This window comes from Amblyomma mixtum, chromosome 2 (assembly GCF_055824585.1).
Source record: "Amblyomma mixtum isolate Tamu chromosome 2, ASM5582458v1, whole genome shotgun sequence".
In the NCBI taxonomy this organism is placed as follows: domain Eukaryota; kingdom Metazoa; phylum Arthropoda; class Arachnida; order Ixodida; family Ixodidae; genus Amblyomma; species Amblyomma mixtum.
Window position 1 is genome coordinate 113,330,175 of NC_143013.1, and position 19,923 is coordinate 113,350,097.

Consider the following 19,923-nt stretch of genomic DNA (forward strand, 5'->3'; position numbering starts at 1 on the left):
CTTCTTGTCAACCAGGCACCAAGAAATCCAGCTACCTGACTTTCCCGGTCATGATTCCAGTACAAGCGGCCTCTTAAAGTGGTGGAGAGGCTAAATTTTTCCTAGTGAATTTTTTTTCTCTGGAATGGTTCGCACAACCTAATTTTTCATACTCTGCTTTCAGTTTCGATTTCTGGTTGCCGAACAATGGTTGCAACGCTAGGAGTATGAAATCACTTGAGCCTCACTGTCCACAAGTGCTACATGCCGCAAAAAAATTCAGGGGGCACTTTGACTGTCTAAAGTGGGTAGAGGCGGAAGCGTTTTCCGCACCACCTTCGCTGTTTCTGTGGCACTGGTGGCGTCACATGTAATTGAGTACTAATTACTAAGTGATGACAAATCACTAATTAATGGTTAATTACTGCTTAATGCCTGAATACTAATTAACTGCTAATTAATGACGCTTAAGCTTCGCCTTTGGAGTGGAACGCGACAGCGCGTTGTAGCGCTGCCAGGTAGTCCACGGAACGCCACCACCCGTTCGGCGCGATGCCTTGCCCTTTGAACGCAACGCTTTTTGAAGAAAGGAAATGGCGCAGTAATTCTCTGTCATCTCGGTGGACACCTGAACCGCACCGTAGAGGAAGGGAGGAAGTGGGAGTGAAAGAAGATAGATAAAGAGGAGCCGTAATGAAGAAAATGAAAATTGTATTTGAGGAAAGGAAATTACGCAGTAACTGTGTCACAAAATTCAGGGGGGGGGGGCATTTTTTTGACCTAAAGTGTGGTCACTGATGTGTGGTTAAGATGTAAAGCTTCGCCCCTAAGAGTGGAACGCGACAGCGTCTTGCAACGCTACCAAGGAGTCCATAGAACGCCATCGCCCATTCGGTCTACGCCTCGCTCGTCCGTAAATTGGTTTTTGAGGAAAGGAAATGTATCTGTCTCTCATTTGTCGGTGGACACCTAAACCTCGCCGGAAGGGAATGGAGGAGGATGAGAGTGAATGAAGACACCGTATTGACTAGACGCGCCTTTGTTCATTCCAAACCATCGAGCTGGCATGGCGGAGTGGATAGATGCTCGTCTCTCACGCCGAAGACCAGGGTTCGATTCCTGAGCTCGACCAATTTCTTAATCGGTTTTACTTATTTATATGGCCTGACTAGTAAAGCTAATTAGGCTAATTGAGTAATTAAGCAATTAACTAAGCTCAGTCCCACTTACTTGGAGCATCACTATACGATCCCTTCAATTGGTTGCATGGTTACTAGCCAAAGTACAATTGGCCCCGTTTGAAATTCGCGCACTGTGACGTCACGACCGTTTCCACCAATTGAAAAGCGTGACATTTTCTGTCGACAACTGCTGCTTACAACGATGAGACATTAAAGGCTTCCGCCTTAAAAATTGGGCTTAAGTGATTTACCTCCTCCTTACCGCACTTTATCGACCTGCGAAGATCACATCCATCGCTGAAAAAATTAGTCTATTTCAAACACAAGCCAAGGTTTATTTGTGCTGCTACACGTCCACATGTTAGGGCTCAAACTGTTCCCACACGTACGCGGATATAGTACACTGCCTTATCAGTGCCAAACAGCCTTTCGGTCCCCGCCTATCCCTACCTCCTCCGCCTCCGTGGGCCATCTGGCTTACCTCCCGGCAATAAACGCTGGAACGTGCCTTTGTCACCTTGGCACAGGACTTGTTAAACGCCTGACATAAAGGCTGCTTAATAAACGTGACATACCACCACCACTACCTGATGCACACGAGAGCGGCAATCTGATCGCTGCTTCGTCGTTTTAGTGGACCGCAATTCTTGCGCTAAACTGCTCTGGAAAGCGGAATGACGTCAACTGGACAAAGAGCAATCATACTGCAGTTTTTCTGTGCCTCGCATGATCTCATATTCATTTGTGACATCGCAACCATTGCTTGGCTACCTGAAACTGCAGCCGAAACTGCAGGGGAGAAGAAATCCAACCGTAAATTATTTACTCTCTATACGAATTTCACGAGGTGATTCACGTTTATGTTGGCTTATGCATGATTCCAAAGCAGAGTTACACTGAGAAAGTTTCAGGTTTTTGCTCCATTAATGGAAGAAGACTCCAAAGCTTTGTCTCTGCTGACTAGTGATGAGTGACTGAACAGACTGCTAGAGCGGCTCAGAAGGATAAATTTGTGTTCAAAAGTAGGAAAGAGCCTCCAACACATGAAAAACTGATTTCTGTTTGAATGCAATAGTATTCAGGTTGTCGTCATGCTGCTTCCGGTTTCTCCACACCCAAATTACCAAATTACAGTTGCAAGCTGTACTAATTGGTTGCTTGACATGCTTCGCTGGTTAACAGCGCGAAAAAACCAGGACGAAAGAGGACAAGGTATAACCTTCCCCCCAAGCGGTACCCCATACCACTCATTCCTCCTGGGAGCCAACTGTTAGTGGACCAAGCTCAACGTGCAGCTCACGCCTGTAGACTCTTGTTCCAGTAGAGACCACCCAGGGGGCCTTTCTTTTGCCCCAATAAAACTGTTCCCATCCATCCGTGACGAACGCTGGCTCGCAACTGAAACGTTCTTGGCAGTAAAGACTTTTGTTCGATGCTTTTCTCCCTAATAAAGTTTGAGCTGAGGGTCAGCGGCCATCATGCCTTGTCTTCCTTCGTCTTCATATTTTCCCTTTGTTAACCACCAAAAGACGGGGTCATGCGACCTTGTGACGTCATTAAAACCTGACCACCGAAGTGTGATGAAACTGCCCCTGTTGCCAGGCAGTTTCAATGCAATTTGCAGATTCAATGCAGCTCCCATGTACCCATCGTGGTGCTGCGCGTGTGCCTTGCGGGAGCTTGGGGAGAGGGGTATTGCAATCCCCACCGGTGGTTGTGTTAGAATCAGCCACCTGCCAGGGCAGTGGCTCATCGCTTAACCGCTGCACCACAGTGCCTGCAGTGAAGGATGTCTATGAATGCGATTGAGAGGGTAGTGACGTCATCAACACCCCGTGACCACCAGTGGAGGAATTAAAGACAACTGCCAAAATTGAACATCTAAGGGACCGAAACTTTTAAAGTTGGCCCACCTGCAAAAACTCCAAAGGACCCACAAAATTTAGGAATTGGGCTCACCCCAAAAAATGAATTAAGGTGAATTAGTGAATTTGAGTAGCATGATTCCACATGATAATCCAATCCAACTCGAGCACTCGAGTACTCGAGCACTCCAGATGGTGATAACTGATGCGTACCATGTAAGGAAAATGGAATCGGTTCCAACCAGAGTTTTGGCGAGAAAATCTCAAGAATATTACACACTCATAGTGGGCACCATAGGAGACAACCTAAATGCTCTTGGAATTCCTCTCAAAGAATGTGGTTAAGATGGCAGCCAAGTTGGTTTTGCTTCGACGACTTTATTATGCGTTTCATTGAGTGTTCTCAGAAGTTACGAGATGTTAAAGACACGTGCCGAACATGTATACTGATTTGAATGGCAGCAACAAAATAAAATGGAATTTCAGCAATGTGGGCGTGTCTGTGTTGCAGCCTGATCCTTAAAGGAGTCAAAAAAAGAATACAAGTGTGTTCGAACTGCAGTGTAGAACGCAGAGATGTTTATGGCCGAGGTAGTAAAAATAGATCTCAAATGATCTACATAAAACCAATTGACGGCATGAGCTTTGCCTTCAAGTTACTTTTCCTGCATTGCATTGAAATAATTTGTGTCCAACAGACTGTAAGAGATGCTTCACATCTGAGCAGAAGCATATGTCTTAAGGAAACCTGGCTGACAAGATATGAACTGTTTTTTTTTTCTCTTAGCCGCAAAGAGCTCTGTGTAATCAGCATCGCAGCGAACTTTATGAGCAAAATAAAGGAGGAATGGTCTGAAAGTTTTTTTTTCCAATATTCACGCGTTTTTTTCTGTGTTACGACACAAGTGCGGTATTAATATCCTCTCTTCTTAGCTGTGCAGTAAATATGCTATGCTAGGTGAGCTGTGCGGTTTCTTCTTGTAAGTCGCACTGAATTTTTTTTTCTTGTGTGAGTAGCGTGTAGAGTCCATAGTTTTCATTCCCGCTCTCTTCTTTTTGTGCATTCTTTTTCCACGATGGCATATCTGATGTTGGAAGCCTTCATACTTTTTTTTACCTCAGCTACCACCTTATCAACATCATTTGCTTCGTCAGTGATTGCTTTTATGCGAAGCATATAACTAGAGCTACACTACAGCCCGTCGAGCGCGACGGTGGAGCTACCATTGACCTTTAGCGTGACCACGTGACACCACGTGACAACATGACGTCACAGCAGAGGAGAGATGGGCTGCCGGCTCGCGCGGTCGGCCGCGGCGGTGGAGGCTCCACATCAGAGGCGCGGCGGCTGACCACGTGACAACATGACGTCACAGCAGAGGAGAGATGGGCTGCTGGCTCGCGCGGTCGGCCGCGGCGGTGGAGGCTCCACATCAGAGGCGCTGCAGCTGACCACGTGACGCTACAGCAGCGGTATAAAGCTGAGCTTGCCTCGCTCTCCGGGCACTTACGAGGCGGCCAGGTGTTGGGATGCCGCCTAGAAGCAGGGCTGATTTGAACGAGAAGCTAAAGCTTCAGCGTGCCACAGAGACCGATGAAGAGCGGGATGAACGTCTGGCTATGCGGCGTGCTCAATATGCGGCTCGGCGACAACGTTCTACAACAACTGAAGAACAAAGCGAGGAACTTTACCAAGCCTAGCCATCAATATGCTTCGCATCTGACTAGGCTTAACCTTAGCTAAGCCTCAGCCATTTTTTTTTATGTTAGTGAACATTATGGCAATTATCTTTTATCCGCAGCTTCCCTATCCCAGCGGTGAAGGGAAACCGGTCTGTCGCCTGGCTCTACGACGCCCTGGCGTCCCAGTGGTCTCAGTGGCTGCCCGAATCTACAAGACCCACTACCAAAAGGTGATGCATGCGATCACTGAGTGCACTGCCTTTAACCTGGACGCAAGTCTTCCAGTACACTGAAATACGTTTGCTCTGGACAACATACAGCCTGCTAGTGATGAGTAGCGGACCGCTGGTGCCGCTCATTGTGTTTAGAGGCTCGCGTGATTTCTGCTTATAGCCCCAAGATTTTAAGTGCCTGCAAGAACTTACTGCGTCATTCTAGCAAAAAGCCCAGATGTAGGGCGCGTTCAGAACTGGCAGAACTGAGCACTTATATCGGGTTGCGGGGAAAAGTTGGTTCCAGTACTGGTAACACCGATCACTGACATCAGGTTGCGGTGAATATTTGGTTCTACTTTACTTTGCAAAGCCAAAATTAATTAAAGTTTATGCGGAACAGTCTGGCGTCTTTGCCAAACGTAACTGCGCAACGATGTTTGTTAGCAGTGTAGTAGAGCACACGTAGCACCCCTTAAGCTCGATATCTAGGCACATGTAAGGTAAGGGGAGCCCTTGTCATCTTTTTTTGTGAGCTCTAATTCTTTAGCAGTGCCATAAGGGCTCCCACTTTTGGCTGAGAAGTAAACCACGTTGAGTAGTGACTTTTGCAGTGAAAGCTGTTTTAACTTTGGTTCAGTCATAAAGCCCTGCATTCTATGGCGGAATTTGCAGCGTCAGCCGTAACACCCCTAATTAATGAAGTTTAATTTTAATAACACACTAAACAAAACGTCTTGCAAACATAAAAACCTACCGGCCGGAGAGGGGGGTGGCTCAGACCCATAGGCCCCAACACCAGGCCTTGTTGGCATTCATAGCCGACACACGAATGCGTATGCACACATGACTCTCTTACACCGAAAGGCACATTTGAGCAATTAAAAATAACAATAGTTAAATAAACGGCCACCCCATGCCAACCGTGTCAATGGCAGCCACTTCCCACGGTTTGGTAGGTGGCAAAATGGAGACAGGTCTAGTGGCTTGGGAGGTTATGGTGAGAGGCGCGGAATGCACAAGCAGAATGTGGCTGCCGTGGGAAGAACCCAGTGGGCGGCTCAACTAGAAGGAGGAGATGACGATGGCGGAGGAACGCTCAGCTTCAGGGTGGTCCCAGGGGAGACTGCAGAGCGATGGGGTCAAACCAAAGCTATAAGAGCTTTCCGTGATCCATGCGCGAAGCCGGTACGCCTAGCTCGATAAATTGGCGCCACGGAGGGTACTTCAGCCATATTGCGCCCCTTTTATATTGCAGCATTTCTCGTCTAAAGGCTTGATCCTTATTAGTTCGCTAAGAATACATTTACGTCGCACACGGTATGAAAGCCGTCTCAACTCTAGTCATCTGAAGCAAAGTGGTAGGCATTTAGCAGGCAGAAAAATTTGGAGAAGACACTTAAGCTTCGCTTTAAGGGTATGACGCAACAGCGTAATGCGTTAATTCCCACTTCATTTCATTTCATTCATTTCATTTATTGAAACCTTCAGGGCCCGTGGGCATTACATAAGGCGGGGGCAAGAACAGTGTGTAACAACATATGATACCAGCTCAACAAAAAAAAATCAAAAACAAAAAAGCAATGAAACGAAACAAAGCAAAAAAAAAAACCATGAAAGGAGACAGTAACACAGGATCAGATTATTTGATAAAGCCGAATACATGACGTAAGACACAGGTGACTCGCTAATGCTTATGCAGAAGGTCATTCCCTACTTTGCACTCATAGATCTCTGAGAGTCCTCATACCCCTGCTGAAGCAGTGATGCAGCGCTCAAACGATGCGCCACTGCCCTGCGATCGCAGGTGCTCCCAGCGGTGGGCCTTGTGCGACCCATGTTCCCCTTACTGAGCGACCAGTCATTAATTTAACTGCCAGCTGCCACAGTGTGGAGTTTGATAACTATCCGGTTTGCTGGTTGTGAAGACTACGCAAGGGCACGGGACCAAGGTGGCCGACTTCCCTCCTTGGTTGGTGTCTGGCCACCACCTGCCAGAGTAATGATCGCGATTTTTTGCTCACAACGCCAACGGCAGAATTTCTGCGTAACGGGATCTTTAACACTATCGCGTTCTAGATCTGCCTGTGGCCACGTTGAAGGAGAGTCAATAGAGAAAAAAAAAATAGCTGGCTGTTTAGCATTGCTAAAGCACAAAATATTGTGCGAAAGCAAAGTGTTTTGAGGTGGACACCACCACCTTTTACCTGAAAGCGCGATTGAGGTGTCCACTGACCCAGGGAGCCAGTTATGAGCGTCAAATTTTTCATGGTCAGTGCCAATTTACCCAATGTACGCCGGTGGCCTACGCTCCAGTGCCTCTCTGTAGCAATGTTGTCAATGACCGCTTATTGCTGTACTGCCGCTTCTCTGCCGCAACGTTGTCCATGCCAGCGGATGCAGCGCACACCTCTCTGTCAATAGTGGCACATAGCTAAAAGCGCGAATATTAATTTGATATGGCAGGATACAACCTATGAAAAGTTCATATGGTAACTTTGAGTCATGGTACGTGGCGTCCTGTATTATTCCGTCGGCTAATCTAAGCAGGAAATGAAATCAGCTTTGTAATGTACTAAAGAAGTGAGGGATAAAAATTCTAGAGCCTTTAATATTTGTCTCGTGATTGGCTTCTTGTCTAGGGAACAAGAAAAGTTTTAACAATGGACTACATTTTGGAGTGGAGCATTTCCGAGGGAGTCCGGAAAGTGGGAGGATCCGCACTGCAGTCTTAAGTTTTATTTACACATTTATTTATTTATTTACTTATTTATTATTCCTCAAAGGTCTTCAAGAGACATTACATGAGGGGTGCGTTGACAAAATGGTATTACTTCGGAGATAGATCATCTTCGACGACCGGTTTTAAGTGAACGGAATTGACTCTAATAGTATTAGTTAATGAAGAAGACGACGTACAGTGCACAGCGCAACAGTGCGCTGTAGTTTCACGATGCGTGTTGAAGAAAAGCGTTGTTAGTCTACCGCCTGTCTTCGTGTTTGCCTTTTCTCGATGGATTGTTTAAGGTTTACGCTCCGCTCATCGTTCACCATAAGAATATCATGGATCAAGTAGCCACAACCGAAGTTTTCTTGGTATCCGGCTGCGGCGATAGTCTAGTGCTTTCGCTCACTGGCCAGCGAAGCTGACCTGTACGCAGGTCAGCTTCGCTGGCCAGTGTGCGCCGCCATTGTTCGAATCCTAGTCATGAATATTTGTTTGATTTATTTCATGTATCTCTTCCACTTGGCCTAAACTGGAAAACACCGCAAGCGTATACAAACATAGCAAGATCTTGCTCGGAATTTACCCACCGAAATAATGCTTTCTCATTAATAGGAGACACATTTGCTTCTTTGATAATTTGCGACTTGAGCAAGAGTGATCACATGCTACCGCTATTTACCGGTACTCATATGCGAAGCAGCAACGTGGAGGCTTACTAAAGGGGTTCAAGTTAAATTTTGGACATCGCAGACAACTGTGGAAAGGAATATATGGGTATTGTGAAACAACAGGAAAAGAGCAGGGTGCATCAGAGAATAAACGCGAGCTAATGGCATCCTAGTCAAAATCAAGAAGAAATGGGCGTGTGCAGTGCATGTAATGCGTTGCCAAGATAACCGATGTTTATTAAGGTTCACGGACTGGAATCCAAGAGGGGACAAGAGTGGAATGGGGCGACAAAAAGTTAGATTGGCGCATAAGATTGGGAAGTTTGCGGGGATAAGTTGGCCGGAGCTGGCACAGGACAATGTTAATTAGAGAGACATGGAAGCGACATTTGCCCTGAAGTGGGCGTAGTTATCCCGATGAGGATGTTAATGATTAATTGGTAGTGAATTACTTTGCACACCGAATTAAAAGGCTGATCATCTTAGCGCCTTCCTCACTGTTCGGTAGGGCCGATTCTACGAATATATGGGGCCTTTCTTTTCGTTTGCATTTTTGGTTCTTTTACGCATCAACCATAAATCCAATGGTTCAGAAAAAAAAGCAGTGTTACTCAGTTTATTTGTGTTTCAAAAGCGAGATTTGTTCTCATATCAAGCGACATAGCGGGGTATTATGTACGACCTTCGAGACCTTTAGAAGATAAGCAAATTAATAATGTAATATCATTTAAGCTGTCGTCGAGGCAAGACCTTGTTGTTGTCGGTTACAAAATTCAGGGATTGGTCGAGGAAGGTGTAACGTAATTAAGGTCACAGGACGTCACATACCCAATCACGTGATGGCGCCAAGTTTCAAAATGCATTATCACTGGAGCAGTTGGGAAGCTGCGGTAGTATCGGCATCGCTGCCGGAAAGGACAAGCGTAGCAAGCGACATCAGAATGTTAGGTGGGCGGAGGAATGAATGAATGAATGAAAACTTCACGGCCACGAGCGGGGCAGAAACCCACGGCAACGCGAAGAGGTCACCTTCGCTGGCCACTGCATTAGACCATTACGCCATCGCCATTTTTTTCTTTATTCCCAACTCAGGAAGCGAGGAAAAAAAGGTTGAGAGTGCTGCGGCGTCCCGCTGTGGAGAAATACAAAAGTTTGGGGGTGCTGAACTGAAATCTTGCAAATCACTGCTACTAGCTTTGTAGCACGTAGCGTTTTTTTTTGTTGAACACATGCAACCTACTTTCGCATAATTCTCTTCTGCAAGTGATCTTGTCACGTGACTTTGGTAAAACGTCATCACTGTGCCACTTGACTCCGGATTTTTTGCGACATCTTGTCACGTGACTTTATGAAGCCATCCCTCTGTCACATGACTTCGGGATTTTTGCCTCATCTTCTATGTGACTTTGGTATGACATTCAGTTATCATCACTTTCATCATCGTTGTCTCTAAAATCTCATCGGCATTAATTTCTTTTGGTTAATTGTTATTAAGAGATTATCGCCGTTAGCATTACCTAATTAACGACATGACATCATCGATCTTCATCACGACATATTACACCACTCATTAATTTATTACTCATTAAAATTACACTCATACAAAATCACATACTGAAGTCGTGAAGTCATGCGGTGACACATTTTGCCGACATATTTGGTCGATATGACCTTGAAATCTAACCATCTAAAGTTTTCGCATTAATAAACACACATCGAAGAGAGATTTAAACTTAAAGTGTTGTGAATTGCTTGGTTGTGAATTAACATTCGGAATCAATCGAAAAGCTGATTATTCCAGCGCCTCCTCACTGTTCAGTAGGGCAATGCTACGAATATAGGAGCCGTGTTCAACTGCCAGTCTCTCGCGCTGGGCTTCAGACTTTGTCGTCTTCATCAACTTCCATCTGTGCACAAAAGATCCAGGACAAAACGCTCTCGCATTTCTCTGTTAAGGTGTCTACACTTGTTTTTCGCATTTTTGTTTGGTGGCCGGGATTTTTTACATACTGTAGCACCCCGTACCTTGAAGACTATTTCTCGAGCTTTGATCACTCGGGCTACCATGTCTTGTTGCGTAAAACTCCAGACGGACAAGAATGAACAAAAAAAAGTTTACCCCCCACACGATGTTGCTTTGTTGCCGGAAAAGTAGCGTGAAGGTTTCTGCCAAGCAATGATTATATCTTTTTTCTTCAAAGAAGCGTTACAGCAAGCAGAGTCGAATTCTCCCTACCTCCTTCTGGACGTACTACGTCCACCGCTATGGGCGAGAGTGGCGCCAGTGAACGCTCTCAAGGTCAGATTGCATACAACATTAACTCCCACGAGTGTAAAAGATTGTACAAACGCTGCGTATATACGAGGTCTGTTAGAAAAGTATCCGACCTTGGGCCGCAGAAAAAAAAACTTGCATAACTGGAGCGTTCCAAACCTAGTCACCTTCAAAGTAGTCTACTTGGGACTCCACACACTTCTCCCAGCGGTGCTGCCATTTTTGGAAGTATTCCGAAAAGGCCCCTTTCGGAATGGAGTTTAGCTCAGCTGTCGTTGCAGCCATAATGTTCTTCCTTGTCTGAAATCGCGCTGCTTTCAGTGGCCTTTTGATTTTGGGAACCAGCCAGAAATCGCAGGGGCCATATCAGGAGAGTAAGGAGTCTGTTGAACTACAGGAGTCTGGTTTTTCGCCAAAAAAGTCTGAATCAAGTGCGAGGCATGTGCAGGAGCATTGTCGGGATGGATGCGCCACTTTCCTGTTGACCTCAACTACGGGTTCTTGCGCCGCACAGCATCACGTAGGCAACAAAGGACATCCCTGTAGCACTCTTTGGTCATTGTTTGACCCTGTAGAGTGCGTACTCATGCTCTGCCACACAGAGGGTGTCAACGAAAGCAGTCAGCATCACTTTCACATTGCTGCGCACTTGGCGGGCCTTCTGAAGTCTTGGTGACGTGTATTGCTTCCACAGTGACGACTGGGATCTGGTTTCTGGGCCGTACCTGTACACCCAAGACTCGTCACCAGTTATTATGATGTTGATGAAGTCGGGGTCACTGTTTGCGGAATCCAGCATGTCCTGTGAGACTTCAACACGAAGCTACTTTTGCTCCACCGTGAGCAGCTTCGGCACGAATTTCGCCGCAACTCTCTCCATGGCCAAATCTTCGGTGATAATGAAATGTGCGGAAAAATTGCTCATGTGCACCTCTTCCTCAATTTCTCGGATAGTCACGCGACGGTTCCGCATCACCACAGCGTTCAGTTTGGCAATGACGTGGTCATTTCGATATGTTGATGGCCGACCGGAGCGTGGCTCGCTCTCCGCCGATGTGCGGCCATCTTTAACCCAATTGTACCACTGTTTAATTTATGTGCTGCTCATAGCATCTTCACCGAAAGCCGCACTGAATATTCCGAACAGTTTCCACTTGGTTGTCATCCCGTTTCTGGCAAAATTTGATGCAGTAGCGCTGCTCCTGTCGCTCCGCCATTTTCCTTGCAATAAAAAACCGACGAGAGCACTGCGCACCGCCTCACTCAAATGCTGCGTCCCAGCGACTGACGCTATCGGCAGGCGGGAAAAAATACGTGCATGCGCACGAAGCTTCAAGGTCACGTGATGCAAGCGCGCTTGTTTCATATCCATCAGGTGTTCGCAAAAAAAAATAAAGTCGGATACTTTTCTAACAGACCTCGTATATAAGCTACCAAATAATTACACTAATAATGCGTCAACATTAGATGACTCATCGACACTAAAATCCGGCGTCGCTAAAAAAGTGGCTCAATTACAAAGCTCGCGATTGGCAGAATTGTTGTGGCGTCATGAAAGGATAGAAAATAAAAATACGCTAAATTTAACAATGAGTACTATAATACTTACAACTGCCACAAATACAGAGGAATGGTATCAAATGAGCAAAAGTGAAATGGAAGTGAAATAGAATTCCTGTGCTTTCGTATCATTCTAACCTAAGTTCCTTAAGCATGCCCCCGCAAATTTTTAATTTTCTGTTGATCAGCACCGCAAGTTGAAAAAGGAATAGAAACATTCCTCCACGCTTTCTTTTTAAATTAGCGACAGTTGTTTTTTCTCATATGCGTTTTCATCTTCGTGACTCGAAGCATGTTTCGTTGCTGTTCCAATGTTCTGTGAGGTTTTAGGTGGAATTTGGGCACATGGGATACGTTTAGACTGACTATGAGGAAGCCGCATTTATTTGAAAAGGATTTGTTTAGTGTTTGTTGACTGTGCACTGCTTCTTCTTTCTCGTCTCGTTTTAACCAAACAGTGGAGCCTTCTACGCCGTCAGGCCATATCCGGGACTGAAAATTATTTCACTGAACATGAACTACTGCAACACGTTGAACTGGTGAGTGCTTCATTCACGTGACAATGTTGAGGACCATGAGCACAGGGCGTTCACATTTAAACTGAAATTGCTTAAAGGACAGCAGAAAGGAAAATAGACGACTTTCTCGTCATTCTTGTTAAATTTCCCGCGAAGAAAAACTAGTGCAGCAGCTGGAGAAGCACTGCATTCGGAGCTTATTATTTTCTTGCAAACACTACAGCTTTATCTATACAGCAGTGCGCGCGCTATCCAGTGTGTGTCGCCGAGAGCTAGCGTCCCTGCCCATGCTCACATCTGATCCTTAGTTAAAACAGATCACTTTCTAGAATGAGCCAACACCTGTGTTCCTTGTAGACTGCTAATTTACTTGCTAACTGCCAAGAAGCACGTTTAATTATTCTTCTCCACAATAATTTGCTTTCGATAGAGCGAGATGAACATTTAGGCATAAACGGTGGTGTATTATAGCATGTCGGCATGCAACGTAAGGCGGACAGCCACCTCGACGCGACGGCTGCCAAGTAATCTATGCTACTAGAACGAACGACAAAGGCTGCCTTCCACGCTGTGCCAGAATATCACTCAGAATTACTCAGAATTTACTCACAACGACCTGCTTTTCGTGAACTGCCTCAAGATCGGTCGTGCGTGTTTGTGACCCTTCGGGGTCACGAACACGTGATAGCCGTGGCTAACGAGCCAAGGTTCCACGCCACCAGTTGCAAACGATTAGGCCATGCGCCGTCTTCAAAAGTAGACATTACAGAAATTGTGGCTACGCAGACATCCTTTAAAGTGCAGTTCGAAGAGACACCTTCACCCCTGAAGTCAGCGTCTGGTAATGCAGGTGGCTTCTGCTGGATCCACGTGACCCGGCCAATCAGCTGGCATTCCTCGTCAATGAGCTCGAGGATTCCGAAAGCAAAGGTGAAAAGGTAATTCGTGTGGTTTTCTTCCGGAAACAGCAGATAAACATGGTTCCGTGATAATGTAACAGTTCGTAGTCCGATTAGATTCCGTGTTTTTCCGCGGTTTGTCATTGGCTCAAGTGACATCATGTCCCCGCCATCACCAACAACAATCACAGAGCGCGGTGATTGTCTTATGTCTATATGTCCTCGTGGGAGCCGGGAGCGAGCTTTGCATTAACGCCGAACACTGCGGGTATCGTATCAGTAGCTCTCATACATGGTTATGGCCGCCTTTCTCGCTGATAAGTCCCCGCATTTCCGCCGTGGCCCGTCCTGTGCCCATAGCGCCGGCACCTACGAGCGCATATTTGCCACTCTGGCTCAGTGGCTACATCATCTAACTACTGGACATAAGGTCGAGGGCTAAATTTCCGTCACCGGTGTACCCATTTTAAAATACGGGAACGAAGTCAGAATAGCTCCTGATGTGAAAATAGGTGCGCCATGTAGTTATTCTGCTATTCTGAAGCCTCCCGCATCGGCATCCTCTACCTTGTTATGTTGCTTCAGCTTGCTTCAGTGAAATCATCCCTCAAGTCGCGCGCCAGGGCTGTTCGCACTTCTACTTTTTCGGTGGGTAACCGTTCTTACAGCCAAAGGCCGAAGCTTCAAATGCTGGCGAGGCCAAACAATGGCGCACGGTATTTTTGGGTTATTTCCCCTTGGTCGGCTGACGAACCTATTCTGGTCGAGACTGGGCAGGAGGGGCTCAGCTCTGAGTAGTGGTGTGTCACTAGGTCAGCGACATCAGCGGCGGTGGCCTGACAAGGCACCCCCTCTCCATTCTTTACCTTCTTTAACATACTGACGACTTTCATTGTGCAGCTCGCTCTCTACTACACAGGCGATGAATAGGCAAAAATTACACTAAAGATATTTGTCGGACGTTTACTCCAACGGTACTGCATTAGCCCATTGTGGGCCAATAAAAATCTCACGTAGGGATTTTCTCCATTTTGAGCACATAATGCTCTCTTATAAAGAACAACAGATTACTTAGATTTCATTGCGATTATTTCATTCATTCCGAAGTTGCACAGGTGTACTTTTTATAGTAGGCTGGGTCTTCCCCATAGCACATGTGGCTACTGTGCTCCACGGCTACTTGGTGGCGTGAATTAAGAAGAAAGTTGGGCTTTATTGGTCCCCAAAAAACATACAAAACATCGTAAATGTACAGACGAGGGTCCCAAAGTCAAAAACTGCACCGGGACCCTGGATAAATCAATAATACAAGAAATGGTTAAAGAATAGTTAGCGGATAAATGAGTCCGTGATTTTTGTTTGTTAATGAGTCCGTGATTTTTACGCACGGCGATATAACTCTTCTTGTGGACCCTCATAATTGTTTTCTGGCTGTACTGGCACTGCAGTTATTGTAATTTGCGTGGGAAGCTTTCTTCTTTTCAAAGAAGCGTCATACACGGTTGACCCAGTGTCTGCGAACCTCTGTTTGCTGCATGTCAAGGCCTAGGTAGTGACGAGTAAAGTTCTTACCACAGCAAAAATAGTCAGCAGGGTCGCCTCTAGCAATTTCGAAGATTCTTCAGGCGATCACAATTTGCAAATCGAGCTGTCGTGTCAACAGCCACTCCTTATAGTCCCTAATGACGATGTAATAGCAGTTGACCCCTTGATGTGAAAAGTCGACGCCTGCCATACCACTGTCGTAAAAGGAAAGGAATTTTGGTTTACAAAAGTCCTGTTTTCGCGCGTTCTAGGCAACCACTGGTTTACAGGACATGTAGGTTCAATGCTGATATAGTTTCACGCCATACTGTCTACACTGTTGTCGTTAGACTTCGATAAAAGCGAGGGACATGCACTATTGAAGCAAGAACCAATTTTTCCTGGCTGCTTCGATTCCGTTGCTTTCTTTGGGCCGAGTGGACACTTCCTAAACCCGTTTTGGCGAACTGAAAATATTTGCCCGACAAACTCTGCCGTCGCCGATTCGCTGAATTGCCGACGGCTGAGTTTGTCGGGCAAATATTTTTCCTCCAATCGTCCGTACAAATTTCTGATTAACCACTTTCTTTTTCTTAATGGCGGCTCGAAGAAGCTGTCTGCCGAGCCTTGTTAGATGATCATTAACGAACACAGGTTCAGCGCGCTCAAAGCCAAGCATTTTATTGTCTGATCTGATCTTTCAGGCATTTTCAAGCAAGACATTCTTTTTGCTTGTCTGCACAAAACCAACAGTTACGTTTGCTTATGAAAAAGATGCAGGTTCTATCTCTGCCGTGGCGTCGCATTTAAGTGGAGGCGAAATACTAGAGGCCCGTGTAATGTGTGGTGTCAGTGCTCGTTAAAGATCCCCAAGTGATTAAAGTTATCCAGAGCCCTGCACTAAGGCGTCCCCCATAGCCTGTGTCGCTTTGACGTGTTGAACCCTATAAACAATGTGTTGAAAGGGCGCATATATATTTAAACTCATGTCCTACTTGGGGAGGACAACAGAACACTGAATAAACTCAGAAGCGTTGCTTCGGTCAGATGACCCTTAGACACGGCTACTTGCTGCTGTCGTTCAATTATTGCTATGGGATCCTAATTATTGTTCAAAGCATATGTATTCTGGTATTTTAAACTTTCTTCACCGCAATCTGTTATCGGCATCGATGCTCAGCTGTTTATCGTTATAAGATAAAAACTCTGATTAATTACCATGTAGGCTGGTTGAAAATGTTTATGATCTTTCCTTATTTCGCAATGCATGTAGGTCGCAAGCTTACGGCTGTAAAGCGGGTCTACTCTCAGTATTCTACATCAGTCTCGAAGAGACAACATGTACAATGTTTAAAGACTTCTATGGCTCTAATTGACTTTTTTGTGCGATAAATACTTTTAGCACACTAGAAGCAGTAGTGGTAACCCATTGCAAGAGACAATAATAAACATCGGAGTGAATAATTGAAAGGTAAAGCAATGCTCTGAACTTACTTGGAACTCGATTTCTTATTTCCCGTAACGCCCCTACTAACTGATATCGTTATATTATAACCAATCAGTGTGGCTTGTTGCACCCCAAGTGTTACGCCGACGACAGCGAGGTAACCTAAAAAGGACAGATGCCCATGAGAACTATCGCTGGAAAATGTTCACCCGCTTTCATCGCTGCTCCCGGTGGGATCCTCAACCCTGCATCACACTAGTGACGCTACTGCTCTGCAGAGCTAGGCAGGAAACCACTTGTTGCGGTCGGTGACGTTTAGCTGGAAAGTGAGCTGCGTTTCGGTGCCCACTTGTCCAAATTCCTGTCTTGGCCCATGCATTTTTTTTGCTACATGCTTGGTATGAAAGCTTCCCAACTGCTTGTTTTGTGTTGCATCAGCGTTTCTCACAACGTCTTGAAAGCGCCTAATGATGCCTACATGCACTCACCTCCGAAGAAAATCTTCAACTTGCGAATGCGTCGAAAATCAACCGAATTGTTTCCTATTGATCATGGGTGGTAGCGACATAATTTGGAATGCACCGTATGTGGTCAGCAGTTCTAAAACTGTAGTGTTTGACGAGAAGTCTCCAGCTAGTGACTTCTCTTGCACAGGTCCACATCATTGGCCACATCCCTCCTGGACAAGGCGACTGCTTGCACATCTGGAGCGCCAACTACAACAGCATCATCGCACGGTGCGTAAAGCGGATTGCTGGGGCAAACTGGCGCGACTCCACCATGTTCTCTCGTGCAGCGGTGGACATCCGGTATACAAATCGAGCGTGCTGAAGCGAAACACTCTGTTCTGAAAATCCATGTAAGATCGTTCCGCTGTGAAGACACTGGCTCTGGGCAAAAGGATCATGCCTGGCAAAACAGTGTAGGGAAACACGTCGTGTATATGTACTCGTCCAGAAGCGGTCGGTATTGCGACTGGAGGTTCAGTGCTAGCGGCTTAATAAGTATTCTACGTGCCAAAAAAGCCGTGGCAACCACAGCGCCGAGGGAGGTTGCTGACACCTTTCTTTTGACCTTAGACAACTTTAGTTTGTTTGGATGCGATGGCAAACTTGTCACTTGGCGCAAGAGAACCGCTTTACATGTGTCTGCTGCATTGTTAGGTAGTGCAGGAATGCGAAGACAATGTCGCTCAGTAGCATCAGAAGCATGCAGCGACGTACAAGCTAAAGCTCGCATGTCTGGACTGCACCCATCATTAGCTGATTTCTATTTTTCGCGCTTTAGTAAATCTCTTAGAGCTTGGAAAAATCTGTCATTTACCCCTGAACAGCGTGTTGTTCGGCACATTGCCTGTACTAGCGAAATTTGGAGTAGAATAGATTCATTTTTATTCTCGCAGCCTACAATCATGCTCTCAAAAATGTCCAAAGGGAGGAAGGGGACTAATTGCAAATTTTGTCAGAGTGCCAGAGAGGAATAATCAGTTAAAAACAGTTATCTATTGCAAATTTGAGAACGAAATGGGAGCATGGTTTAGCGGAGGCAACGTTGGAAAACATCGAAAGTGTACCTAGCAAGCGAGCAGTATGGCGGCGTGTAACGAAGACCTGGTAGGTTTAGGTCCATCGATTGGATTCGCAATCAATTTTCGCTCACCATCCTGAACAGGAGGTCGTACGGGGTTTCTCTATTTGTGCCGTCGCTTTGAGGATACCATAGAAGCAGCTTGCTGTTCACGCTACAAGGGGCAAAAAGTAAAGCCCTTCGACACAACACAGCGCCACCAAAACAAACTGTCTTTGCGCTCGATAGAAGAATAGCTGTTTAAAAATCGAAAACTATTTAGGAGAATGTACATGTGTAGTAACGAAATGGTTATTGCTTGTAACACTAAAATAATATATATTTTTTAATGACACGGTGCGCAACGGCAATGGTGTCTTCGCAATTGCACCGACTTTCCAGTTGTTTCTCTGTAGCTAAAATGGCTGTGCATCAAGCCCTCGCCTTACATGTTGCAGCTTTGAGTCGACGGTGCGGGCCCAATTCTTCGGACACACGCACAATGACGAGCTGGAGCTGTTTTACGAACCAGACGGCAGAGGACGCTCGCAGCGCCAGCGGCCGTACGCGGTGGCCTATGTGGCGCCCAGCGCCACTACCTTCAACTCGGGACACCCGGCCTTCCGCGTCTACGATGTTGATGGCAACTACACCAACAGCACCTGGGTGAGAAAAGTTCTCCCGTTGCTCATGTACCGGCGAGAGACGTTAAGGCTCTTGTAATGAAGTAGTGGGGTCAGCCTTAAGATTATTTCACCGGCAAGTCCTCCACCTTAGTGACACTTCCATATTAATGAAGCCAGAGAATTTCAGGCATAAATATACGACAGGCCCGATCTATGTCGCCACGCACACAATCAGCAAGGATAGTCATCAAATGCTTCTGTTACGATTTGGCGTCCAGATCAGTCTTGAAGGAATTTTAGAAGGTAGGAAGCCTCCCTCCTATATGATTTGTTCCCTTGCGTGTGAAAAGTGTCGTAAAGAGAACCGTGAGGTGCTCCTGCCCGTGAGGGAAGCGAGTAGGACACGCGGCGAGTTGCGGAACACGGCTATCAGCCCATCAGTCACCACGACGACTCTCTGGCTAGGTAGGCTACTGGTAGCAAGCAGAGGGCATGGAGTGATAGCCGATAGAAATTCTTGCACACCAATTCATTCGTCGTCTGAACATCCACCTCGCATGCGGGAGCGGCGCGGTTCTATTCCCAGTTCCGACAGGTGGCCACCGGTGATAAAATAGATGTAATCTCCCCTGGTAAGTGCTTGGACTATCTGAGGTGAAATGCTTGGGAAAAAGAGTCTCTAACCTCACACTGAGCGAAATTGGCCACAATGGACTTTAGCGGACAAGGCGAATTTCCTTCCCTCGCGGATAGATTTTCCATCGAGGGAGAGTGAGGTGACCAGTGACAAATTCTACAAAGGACAGACAGAAAAGACGACAGGTGCGCTGTTTAAAGAACCAGAAATACAACCTAAAGGACACTTGACTGGCCGAGTTGGTAGGTGTTCATTCTGACGACCAGCGCGAATTTCGACAAGGGGAAGAAAGAAAAGACAACACGTGCTCTTTTTGTCCCTTGTCGAATTTCACGCTGGTCGTCAGAATGAACACCAACCTACCCGCCCAGTATAGGGTGCCCCTTTTAAAGCATTTAACCCCAGAACAGTCGAGCATCAGGTCGAGCAAAATCTTGTACGCATAAGAAAACCGGTTGTTACCCTGTGGCACTAGGTATCGAACCCAGCAGCTTCCGAAAGCGAGGCGGATGCCCTTCGTGACCGCCACTGCTTCGGTAGGAGGTGGCCGCCCCA

At 46.3% G+C, this 19,923-nt stretch overlaps 1 protein-coding gene across 2 annotated transcripts in view; it reads left to right on the forward strand.

Annotated features, from left to right (window-relative positions):
- LOC149360621 (sphingomyelin phosphodiesterase-like) overlaps positions 1-19,923 on the forward strand; it is a 132,041-nt gene that overhangs the window by 106,123 nt on the left and 5,995 nt on the right. For both annotated transcript variants that reach the window (XM_089572413.1, XM_089572414.1), the window contains exons 7-11: positions 4,828-4,938; positions 12,610-12,690; positions 13,520-13,607; positions 17,194-17,276; positions 18,564-18,771. In XM_089572413.1, coding sequence (XP_089428539.1) covers positions 4,828-4,938; positions 12,610-12,690; positions 13,520-13,607; positions 17,194-17,276; positions 18,564-18,771 — 571 coding nt within the window. The remainder of the gene's footprint in view (positions 1-4,827; positions 4,939-12,609; positions 12,691-13,519; positions 13,608-17,193; positions 17,277-18,563; positions 18,772-19,923) is intronic.